At 35.6% G+C, this 12,175-nt stretch overlaps 1 protein-coding gene across 10 annotated transcripts in view; it reads right to left on the bottom strand.

The window, feature by feature from the left end:
• Positions 1-12,175, bottom strand: part of EXOC1 (exocyst complex component 1) — a 45,560-nt gene that overhangs the window by 22,933 nt on the left and 10,452 nt on the right. For 4 of the 10 annotated variants that reach the window (XM_032497916.1, XM_032497924.1, XM_032497910.1 and 1 more), the window contains exons 5-11: positions 11,398-11,418; positions 9,699-9,886; positions 7,666-7,893; positions 7,322-7,454; positions 6,577-6,686; positions 5,701-5,754; positions 281-430 (exon numbers count right to left, since the gene is read on the bottom strand). In XM_032497916.1, coding sequence (XP_032353807.1) covers positions 281-430; positions 5,701-5,754; positions 6,577-6,686; positions 7,322-7,454; positions 7,666-7,893; positions 9,699-9,886; positions 11,398-11,418 — 884 coding nt within the window. The remainder of the gene's footprint in view (positions 1-280; positions 431-5,700; positions 5,755-6,576; positions 6,687-7,321; positions 7,455-7,665; positions 7,894-9,698; positions 9,887-11,397; positions 11,419-12,175) is intronic. The other 6 variants (XM_032497938.1, XM_006177333.3, XM_006177334.3 and 3 more) reach the window with 3 other exon arrangements.

Here is a 12,175-nt window from a genome sequence, read left to right as displayed (position 1 = left end):
AAAGAAACTCAGGAAATAATTATAGCATTTACCTAAACTGAATGATGTTTCAGCATGGCCTAATACTATATTTATTGAAGTTTAAAATGTAGCTCTTCTCCATCCAAGTAAACAATATAAATGTTCTCCCTGGCTAATAAGCACTTAGAAATTCAATTATTCTCTGTTTTGCTAAGAATATACAGTATCTCAAATGGCATTTGGGGAACTGAACACATGACCTCTTGATTCTAAAAGATTGTGCTCTATACTCAGTGAGTACCTGACATCAAGTCCATACCTTTGTTAGTCCCTCATATTTTCCATAATCGGTGCTCTTTAGCCACTCCATCAGCTTGGCATATCGGAGCAAGTCTCTATGAAATGGATGATGATTAGGTAAAGTCAGTTCAACAGAGTGTTGAGCAAGAGTTGAACTCTGATCATGACCCTAGAGAGAGTAAATAAGTAAATAAATAGGTATCACTGACAGTATAAAGGAACATTGTTGTAACGAAAAATTATAAGCAATGATCAAATACCGCCAAGCAAAACCAACAGAACACAGAAAAATAAGAACCAAGCACTTGTCTTCTTTTATCATCTTGTGTATATCAACTGAACACCACTACCATAAAATAGTCATAAACACACAAGAACGGCTCTCTGATAAATCAACTGCTCATTTCGTCTCCTGAAGGAATTGAGAATGAATATTCTAATCAAGCTTGCCCCTCCTACCACATACCATTTTACAATTTACTAAACAAATAAATATCATGATACAAACCGTATTAAGAAACACACCAAAGAGGGAAGTCATTCAAAACAAATTGTCTACATCTATGGTATTTCCATTAGAGTTGACAATGTTTAAAACAACAGATGAAAATATGTATGATATAGACTTTCTGAACTAGGAGGGACTACAGATGACTGTAACCTGGGCTTTCTGGATAACCCCTAATAATAATCTAATTAAAATTTTTCCATTAATTTGTTAAATGAGTAACTTTAATCCTTGACATGACTTAATACATAAATTAGTAAGTTTTCAAACAGCCTGAGATAATGATGGCATCCTGACTTTTGTTTTAGAGAATATAGACTTGGTTGATCATCTAATCCAATAACCTTACTTTCTAGAAGAACAAACTAAAACTCAAAGAGTTAAGTGATTTGCTCAGGTCACACAGGAGGAATCATCAGGTCTCTAAGAACAAAAGGAGGGAAAAGGGCAGAGAACAGTTATTCTTTCAAGACAAACCTTTCAATAAACAACCAAAAGAATTTTTAAAAGGACGTACTCCTTTTGCAAATATTTCTCAATTTTATTAGCCTTAATTTGACTGTCTGCTTTCAACATCAGAATCCTAATTAGTGTAACTGGCCTGATTCTCCCAGGTGAATATCTTTCTAGATACATGAATCCCCAGTAAATGTACAAATTATAGGGAAGAGCCTGTCATTTCAGTGGAAGCTAGGCATGGAAGATCTAAAAGAGCCGAAAGATTCTAGCCAATTGTTAAAAACATTACTTTCATATTATGTTACAGTAAGAAATGAATGTTAAATAAGAATGCATTTCAAGTTTCATTAAGATAATGGAAGTATTACTATAAATTGCACCACAGAGAGCACGCTCTGGGTCAGTGAGTGATTCCCAAATGTGAAGACGTTCTCACTGGCCTCCAGCACTAAGAAAACAAGAAAGAATGGGAGCAAGTTTCTCATAAAGGTAAATGCATTAATTTTGAAAGTCTGAAATTATATTCTTCCTTTTCTTTTAGTGCCAAATGTCATTAAAAAAATAAAAAGATAGTGAAAGTAGATGGTTGCTTTTTTTTTTTAAGGTTTTTACTTGGTAAAATAAATTGGTGACTTGGTCAGTCTCTAAATTTTATTTAATCTTATTGATGTGTGAATTTTATAAAGATTGGGAATTAATGCTCTTAAATCACTGTTATGTTGTGATCATTAGGCTATTTCCACTGGATTCTTCCATACAGTAGTTATAATATTATGGTATCTAAACATTTGCTGTGAACTGCATTGCATAAATGCTGTTCAAGTCTTGTCTTCATCCATGATGCCCTATCTGACTAATTAAATCCTCAGTAAGCTCACTTTTGATTAAACCTCTTTAGCACTTATACATACGTGTACAATGTATATGTGGTCATACAATTAGCAATTCAATATACAAGCATATCTCATTTCATTGAGCTTTGCTTTATTGTGCTTTGCAGATACAGCAATTTTTTTTTTTTTACAAATTGCAGTTTTGTAGCAACTGTGTGTCAAACAAGTCTACTGGCACCATTTTTCTAACAGCATTTGCTCACAGCATGTCTCTGTGTCACATTTTGGTAATTCCTACAATATCTCAAACTTTTTCATTATTATTATATTTGTTATGGTGATCTTTGATGTTACTATTGTAATTGTTTTTGGGTACCACAAACCGTGCCCATATAAGATGGTGAACTTAATTGATAAATATGTATGTTCTGACTGCTCTACTCACCAGCTGTTCCCATTTCCCTCCCTCTCCTTGGGCCTCCCTACTCCTTGAGACAAAACAATAAAAGTAGGTCCGTTAATATCCTGATAATGGCCTCTAAGTGTTCGAGTGAAAGGAAGAGTCACATGTCTTCACTTTAAATCAAAAGCTAGAAATGATTAAGTTTGGTGAGGATGGCAGATGGAAAGCCAAGACAGGCCGAAAGCTAGGCACCTTGTGCCAACAGACACGTTGTGCATGCAAAGGAAAAGTTATTGAAGGAAATGACAAGTGCTACTCCAGTGAACACATGAATGATGAGAAAGCAAAACAATCTTATTGCTGATGTGGGGAAAGCTTTAGTGGTCTGAACAGAAGATCAAACCAGCCACATTTCCTTAAGTCAAAGCCTAATCCAGAACAACACCCTAACTCTCTTCAATTCTGTGAAGGCCGAGAGAGGTGAGGAAGATGCAGAAGAAAAGTTTGAAGCTATCCAGGTTGGTTCATGAGGTTTAAGGAAAGAAGCTGTCTCCATAACATAAAAAGTGTCAGGTGAAGCAGCAAGTACTGATGGAGAAGCTGCAGCAAGTTATCCAGCTCTAGCTGAGATAATTCATGATGGTGGCTACACTAAACAGTGGATTTCCCATGTAGATGAAACAGCCTTCTATTGGAAAAAGATGCATTTAGGACTTCATAGCTAGAGAGAAGTCAATGACTGGCATCAAAGCTTTAAAGGACAGGCTGACTCTCTCATTAGGGGCTAATGCAGCTGGTGACTTGAAGATGAAGCTAGTGCTCATTTACCATTCTGAAAATTGCAGCACCCTTAAGATTTAAACTAAATCTCTTCTGCCTGTGTTCTAAACATAGAACAAAGCCTGCATGACAGCACATCTGTTTACAACATGGTTTACTCAATATTTTAAGACAAACTGTTGAGACCTACTGCTCAGAAAAAATACTCCTTTCAAAATGTTACTGCTCACTGCCAACGCACCTGGTCACCCAAGAACCCTGATGGAGATTTACAAGATTAATGTCGTTTTCATGCTGCTAACACAGCATCTGTTCTGCAGCCCATGGACAAAGAGCCATTTTGACTTTTAAGTCTTATTCTTTAAGAAATAACATTTTGTAGGGCCACGGCTGCCACAGATAGTAATTCCTCTGATGGATCTGGGTAAAGTCAACTGAAAACGTTATGAAAAGGATTCACCATTCCAGATGCCATCAAGAACATTTGTGATTCATGAGAAGAGGTAAAAATATCAACATTAACTGGAGTTTTGAAAGAAGCTGATTGCAACTCTCATGGATGACTTTGAGGAGTTCAAGACTTCAGTAGAGGAAGTAATTACAGGTATGGTAAAACAGCAAGAGTACTAGAATTAGAAGTGGAGCTTGAAGATGTGGCTGAATTGCTGTATTCTCATGATATAATTTTAATGAACGAGGAGTTGCTTCTTATGGATAAGCAAAGAAAGTGGTTTCTTGAGATGGAATCTACATACTCCTGGTCAAGGAGCTGTGAAGACTACTGAAATGACAACAAAGGATTTAGACTATTACTAAATCTTGTAGATAAAGTAGCAGCAGGATTTGAGAGGACTGACTCCAATCTGGAAAGAAATTCTACTGTGGGTAAAATGCTATCAGACAGCCTCGCATGCTATAGAGAAACTGAAAACAAAGAGTCAACTGTCATGGTAAACTTCATTGTTGTCTTATTTTAAAAAATTGCCACAGCCACCCTAACCTTCAGCAACTACCACCTTGATCCCTTAGCAGCCATCAACATCGAGGCAAGACCCTCCAGCAGCGAAAAGACTGACTCACTGAAAACTCAGATGATGGTTAGCATTTTTTTCTGCAATATAGTATTTTTAAATTAAGGCATGTGCATTGTTTTGTTAGACATAAAGCTATTGCACACTTAACAGACTATAGTATAGAGTAAACATAACTTTTATATGCACTGGGAAACCAAAAAATCTGTGTGACTTGCTTTATCAAGATACTCGCTTAACTGTAGTCTGGAACGGAACATGTCTCCAAGGTATCCTGTATACAGCGCTGTGGAGCTTTAAGCACATTAGTTTTAACACCTCTTCACAAGCATCTTGAGGGTGGGAACCATTTCTTATTCTTACATGTGAATGACAATGAGCACAAAATAGGCACACAATGAAAATTCAATCATTGACAAAGACATGTATCATAATATGGCAATCACATTTTCCCAGCTACTTTGTCCCACAACCAGGAATAGAAATACCCAAGTTTCCCACCTCTTTTGTTAGATGATATGACGCATTAAATTTAATACACAGAAAAACTTTTCTGTACTTGGGACATCATCCTCCACCTTCTTCAGCACATTCTAGGTTGTTGCAACATTCTGGTTTTCAACGTGCATTGCTCACATGTAACAATACATATCAGATTTTCAGAACTGGGAAGCACTGACTTTAAACAAAGCCATTAGTTTATAAGGCAAAGAAGCAAAATCATGAATAACAGCATGTTACAGCAAACAATTAAGGGTGCAGATAGGACTTCTGTTTACTGACTGGTATTTTCAATACCAGCTGCAAATATGGATAACATCACTGAACAGAGTTGTTTTCAAAAACTAAGGAATTGTATAGAAATTGATATTATTGAAATAATAGCATAAGAAAAATGTGTTTTAATATTTCCTAGATTTCTACATTTACTTTTTTCTTTATGCTTTTCAAGTCAAGTGAAACGTTAAGAGAATCTTCCCAATTTCCCTTTCATATGCTTAGTTGGGTGGCCTTTCTTTATGCTCCCAGGGTACCAGTATCATAACATATACCCTCCCTGAGTGCATCTGTCTATCTCCCTTCTCTAGACTGTGAGCTACTTGAGGGGAGAATCAGCCTCTCATCTAGTCCAAGTAAATGTCTGGTATGTATCTCTAATCACTTGGAAAACGATTTCTAAATAAATGAAGGAGTGAGTGAATGCAAGAATGACAGAACAAAAGGCAAGCAGAATGAGATTAAATGCCTTTCTGGCCAAAATACATTTTTTGTTATGGGACATTAAACTGCTACGAATATGGTTAACAGGTAGCTTATATCAGTTAATTATAATCTATTAAGATTCTGCAACTGTTAGGTTTAGTAAACTTTATTAAAAAAAAAAAAAAGAATCAGAGAAGCTGGAGCCAAAGTTGATGTACTCACAGGCACCGAAAGAAAGTAGGACCTGTTATAGAGCTGAAGGAGGGCCTGAGTAAACTGATCAGAAATAAAATATAGTAAATACAGTTGTTGTAGAATACTGCAAAGTGAAAACAAAATAAGAATCCAATATTTCAGACAGCACTTCTTGATGAACAGAATTTCCCTCAATTTTTTTGGCCCAATAACCCTATTAAAATAAAAGAGATGAAAAGTACACGAAACTTAATTTATTACATCAGATATTAAAATGCTTTCTATTCAAATCTCTCCAAGGTCTGCTTAATCATATTAATATCATTGCCACAACCTTAATTGTAACATCCTTTTTCATATAAAAATGCAGACAAAGGGTTTATATAAGATTAAATCAACTGGCTAACAAAACATTGTAAATCAACTATATTTCAATAAAAAATTTTCAAGGGAAAAAGATTAAATCAACTGAAAATTTCAATTGAGTTACTCATTTTTTCATGTATATAAGTATACGGAGACAATGGAACACTTAAAATATGGAGTCAAGTCCTAGTTCTTACCTAAAAATAGGCCAAAGAGTAAACATGTCACAAGTCTGGACTTACTTTTTTAAATAAGAACTTCTAAATGATAATGTGCAATATGTAAGCAAAGTTCCTTAAAACTCAGAGTTTTAGCTAAAAGGAACTAGACTGTCTTCCTAAGGAGGCTGTTGTAGCCCAAAATACATCTATGAGCAAATATGTGCATATTTAAAAATATTAAAATCAAATACATGTGTGCAGGAATATAGTGTGATCCCAGTTAAACACATTAAAATTTTTTGTAGGAATTTACATTTAAGCTACTATATAAACAAGTTACAGGAACATGTCAGTATTAATAATAAAATAAAATTACCTGTTGAACAAAAACATTGTTGAGGTGACTGGCCAGTCTCCGGGCAAAATGCTCTCGCAAATCACTGAAACGCTGCTGTTGCTGTTTGACTGCCAGAAGCATGTCATGGCCTGAAATCATAACATTTCTTGACTTCTTTAATGGGTTAAAAAAGTTCCTTGATGCTTAATAAATACCTTTCTAACAGTATCCATACTTCAGTTTTGAAGAACCCTAAGTTTTAATGGCTTATTCATTTGCTTCATAAAAGAAAGGTAAGGGGGAAACATAGTATAGCACAGTGTTTCTCAAAGCCTGATCTTGCCCCAGCATCACCCGGGAACTGTTAGAAATGTGGACTCTAAGGCCTCAGCCCAGACCTCCTGATTCTGGGGGTGGCACGTGACAAGCTGTATTTTAAAAAGGTGAATCACCTCTAGGTGATTCTGATGCAAGCTTAAGTTTTGGAACCACTGGTTTAGCAAAACCTTATGTCATCTACTTTGTGTTATGTTCTATGGACGGTACTGAAGAAAAATCATGGTGTTAACTTACAGTCATTGATGGTTAATCAGAAGGAACTGAAATGAAAAAGCTCTTAGTGTCAATGCACATTATGTTTGAGAATAAGTGAAATGTGTTTGAATAGCTGATAAAGTAACCCTAAACCACTTGCCCCATGTATGTCTTGTCAAAAGCTTTATACTATGTCATAGGCTTTAGTCTAGGGTTCTTGGGCAGGTTTTATTGTCGCTAATGAACATACCTGGTCGAAGAGCCACATTCATGCACTGCAGAAGGGCATCTGCGGCATTGGTGCAGGCCTCAATGCCCCTGGAAGAAGCAAGATCTCCTTCCTGAAGGGCCTTTATATGACCTTTGGCCAAGTCCAGGTGGTTCTGGAATATGTATAAATACACCATTTGCATGTATAATCTTGGGAAATTTACAGGCAAGATGCTACTCAATCCTACGACTAGGTCTTTGGATTTACAGTATTTTATATCTTGCTCTCCTCAGGAAATTAGAAAATGTTTACAAATGGGTTTTATATATTCTCATTAGGCCTTTTTGTTGTTGTTGTTGCTGGTAATTTATAATCACACTTACCACAAGGAACTCTATCTCAGACAGGAGTTTTACATTATTAGTGTTACTGAGATGAATCAGGTGGTTGCTTTCAGAGATCTGATCCATTTGTTCTTTTACACTTTGGAGCATTTCCTCGTAACTGCTCAGTTTCAATTCAATCTGATCCACCTCCTTCAGCGCCTCATCCAGCAACTTCATCAGGATGTTCACCTGCTTTTCAGAGGCCATGATTGACTGGATGTTGGCCTACAAAGTTAAAAAAAAAAAAAAGTAATGCTCCGTATTATGCAAATATATAAAAGAAGTACAAAGGTGAACTACCGATAAAGCTCTTTGACAAAGATAACAAAGGCTGATATATACATCTACACATCTACTTTAATTTATCACTTTGTGTTTACATTCTACTTTTTACACTGTATTTCAAGAAGGTACACCTTCTTCTATATCAAGGCTTAGGGACCATGCCTCAGTGCTGTATACTTCTGGGGCCTGAACAAGTAGATTTCTGCCCCACAGTGTGTCATCAGTGACGGTATACTCTCATTTCTGTAATGGAGTGGCTTTAGACTATGTCATCTCTGACACTTCTTCCAATTCTATCAGCTATAAAATTTTTCTATGCTTTGTAATATTTATGTAAAACCCTAAATAAAAGCATAATCATCTATATTAATACCTTAGTCAAGAGAGTAGCAGCAGTATGCCAGTCTCGGAAGGATACATGGAACTAATTGATAACTGCGGTATGATCTGTACTAATAGGACGTGGAAGAGCAAATGGCCATAAGATCGCTCCTTCTAAGGTATTTTTTCTTTTCTCTTTCATTTGAGATTACTATTTTCCCCTCAGGCAAAGCAGTAACAGACCACCATCCCTTATTAATGTTTTCTAAATGATTTAGACTATTGATTCTGAATTTCCTGAAATATGGAAGCTTTCAAATCCAAAATTAAACTGCAAAGCAATATGATGACTTGGAACACATATGCAGTATCAACTAGAAAAGAAAATGCAAACCACTAAGGCACATTAGGAAGGCAGATAACATGATATGAGGAAAAAATCTGGACAAGGAATTAAAAGGATATCATTGTACGGGTGATGCTGTAATTTCACACGTGTTATTTTATATACATTCATAATAACACAACTGTAAGAGCAGCCCAGCTGTAAAGTCAGCAGGGCTCAGACCAACTGACATCTTAAGCAGGAGAGCTGGGGCCTGAACCGACTCAGGACAATTTCCACTTTAATGCCTTAAAGTCTCTTCTAGGCTTTACTTCCAGAAAGTTTTATAAACCTGGAAGCTTGGACTATTCATGTAACCTCTGGACCTGAGTTCAACCTCATAACTACTGTATCCTTCGTATAAAATGCAAATATTCCTTATTCCCTGAGGGCTTTTCTTAAATGCTTACCTTGTCTAAACAAAACAAAGCCACCCAAATGTTCTCATTTTAGATGTTTCTTACAAACGGAGTGCTACTTGTGTTTTTTACTTTCTAAAGAATTCGATACAGACTCAGAAACGTGTGTACAAATGAAAAGGACCCATTCCAAAACATTTTAGCAGAGGAGTCAAACATTCTTCTTCCCTTGGCTCTCCTGTTTTCACCACACTATTCTGCTCTCTATGGGTATTCACTAATTTCAGCCCAATTTCTCTCTTTCTAACTTGTATCTATCTTTTTTTCAAACCACAAAAATGCTATTCTTTTGCACTGAACTATTCTGAGGTGTTTCAGAGGCTGCGGGAATCCACCCCCAAGTTGGTTTCAGGTTGGCTACTTTCACCTCCATCATTTCATATCAAGAACCTCCCCAAATCCAGAACCCTCTGCCATCTGCTTTCATTGGCTTAATAGGAATGGTTCTGTCTTTTGAATAAGAACAGTGAAAGACTGACAGCAGCTGGTAATGCACTACCAGAGAAGGACAGAAATAATCACACTGCATGGGCTTAAGTGCTAAGGCAGTAAAATGTGAACATCACCAGTCTCCTCAATCCACTGCATATCAGTAATCGTAGATTACAAGAAAGGCTTACCCCATCGAGCACCTGCAGCTCTCTGGACAATCGTTCTGCAAAGGCCTCGGCATTAGAAATTGCATATTCACAGCCCTCCATCATTATTTCAATATCCTGCTCTTCTCTTGCATTTAACTCTTGGTACTCATCCACTGCTTCTTCATCGCCTCCTGTCACACTCTGATTTTCTCCACTTGGAACAGATTCTTAGAGGGTAAAAATTTAAAATAAAGTAGTAAAAAAGTGGGAAGGACACTGGCATGGCACTTACAGGTAAGGTCAGTTTTAAGCACAGGTCACATTTAGTGGCTGAAAAATTGGAAAGAATGATTCAAAATAGATGAAGAAAACTTATTTTTATGAAGAACTGCATGTGTTAACATAACGTTTATTATAACAAATAAAAAGCATGCAGTCTAACTCATTGACTTGTGTTAAAATAGGCTTTAGTCACAATTTCCAAAAACATAATTAAACTATAAAACAAATATAAAACGAGAAACAAAACATATGGAAGCAAGCCTAATCTTTTTTTTTTTTCCTACCTGAGATGGTTGTTGCTCTAACAAAACAATGATTATGAATTTAGGACACATGAAAAACAATGTGCTTTCCTTTTTTTTCCAGGTAACATTTTCTTGTTATTTTTGTTCTTTTTGTCTTTGTTACATTTTGGGTTTTTTCCCCAAATAACTTTTAATTGAAATAAAAAATGCACCTGCAATTCACAATTTATTTTGGGCACTGAAAATATTAACTGGATTTTCCATTTTTTTGTTTAAAAATTTTTCACATGCATTAATAAAAGTTAACCGAAACTTCTCAGTAACTGTATACTAAGAAGTGCAACAACAACATGGCTGTTTGAAATTACAAAAATTTAAATGGTCTTCCTGCTTTGTAACAAAAGACCAAGGGGTCAAATTTGAGATGCTTTCTGGATAAGTGTTTCATTTCAATTTTTTGAGAGAATACACTCAGCATGTGGGATCTTATAAATCCTGAAGTTAAGAGAGGTAAAATGAAAAAACTAATTTTACCCTTAAATAAACTTTGAAATAAAGTTACTGATTTTCATCAGCTTATGGGACACGATTTAAGTCACAAACTTTGGATGTTTTAAATATTCATTATTTTGGATGAAAATGGATAGTTACACTCAGCATGACTTGACATATGTTAATTTGTCCTAGAACAAAAACCACCCAATTTAAATAACAAATGCTTACTCTTACAAATGATGATTAGGCAGATTTAGATAACATCACAGGAAAAAAAGGAGGGGGGCTAAAACTTTCGGTAGAGGCAATTATAAATGACAGTATATAAATATAAGTTCTTTAGAGAGGAATCTCTGTGCTCCTTGTCCTTTGAAAGAGTCACTGTGGACATGTTAAACTGTCGTGTGTGACAGCTTCTTAGTCACTAGAGGGCAGGAAATGCCCAAATCATTCGGTACAGCTCCTCACACAAGTAAATATTTAAAATAAACAAATATTTCAATGATCGTAACTGCTTCAGAAGTATTTGCTCTTCCACAAAACAGTCCGTAGGAAGCCAATCATGAATACTATCATTAATTTTTATGACCATATGGATTTTGTAGTAATAAACTTTTCCCTGTACACAATTTCATAAAATATGCAACCAACAATACATAACAATGGCAAGTAATAAAAATATATGGAATAGAATAAGAAGAAAAGGTGTTACGCACCTTCTGTAACTTTAGGCAGTTCTGGAGAGTAAAAAGGTATGAAAAAAGCAGAGGAAAGTAAGCAAAGAATATTAGCTGGGTAGAAATGTATACAGGTTTAAATTTTAAAATACTACCTGTATTTCATTTGAACTTCATGCTAAATTAATGTTTAAGAGACAATGTCAAAAATAACTACAAAGTGGGAATATCCATAAGAAGCTAAATTTCCAGAGTTCATTTTTCTTGTTCATTTTCTGACAGTGACTAAAAATACATTTATTTTTCTCTTTTCTCTTAGTCTTTTAAGAAACAGTTCTGATGAGTCCTTGGAGGAGAAAACTGGGAAACAGATCACTTCCTGGGTATTATTTTTAGGTCAGTTGTGACTCATGCATTTAGTCTAGTTATTTTTGCTCAAGGCCCAAAACCTTTATTGGACACTCCCTCACAATGGATTAGTCATAAAATATTGTTAGAAAGGACAAGACTGAAACAATTTAAAAAAAAACCACACACACAAGATATCAGTTGAAGCTGACTTTTAAAGACTCAAGTCAAAGGTTTTTTGAAATCTGGCTGCAAGAATAAAAAAGACATGGCCAAACAAAAACTTCACTCTACTTCAACTGCTAACAAAGTCCTGCTTTAAAAACCTTATTCTGCCAAAAAGCCCTGATTATCAGCACAAACATTCAATTGTCATCAATAAAAACTACGCACGTTGACATTGCTAACATTCCCAATGAACAGTTTTACTTACTTGAATGATTACTTAGCTCTTAAAAGGAGATGGTGA

The sequence above is a fragment of the Camelus ferus genome, chromosome 2 (assembly GCF_009834535.1).
Source record: "Camelus ferus isolate YT-003-E chromosome 2, BCGSAC_Cfer_1.0, whole genome shotgun sequence".
Lineage (NCBI taxonomy): Eukaryota > Metazoa > Chordata > Mammalia > Artiodactyla > Camelidae > Camelus > Camelus ferus.
This window is presented reverse-complemented; position numbering and strand designations above follow the sequence as displayed.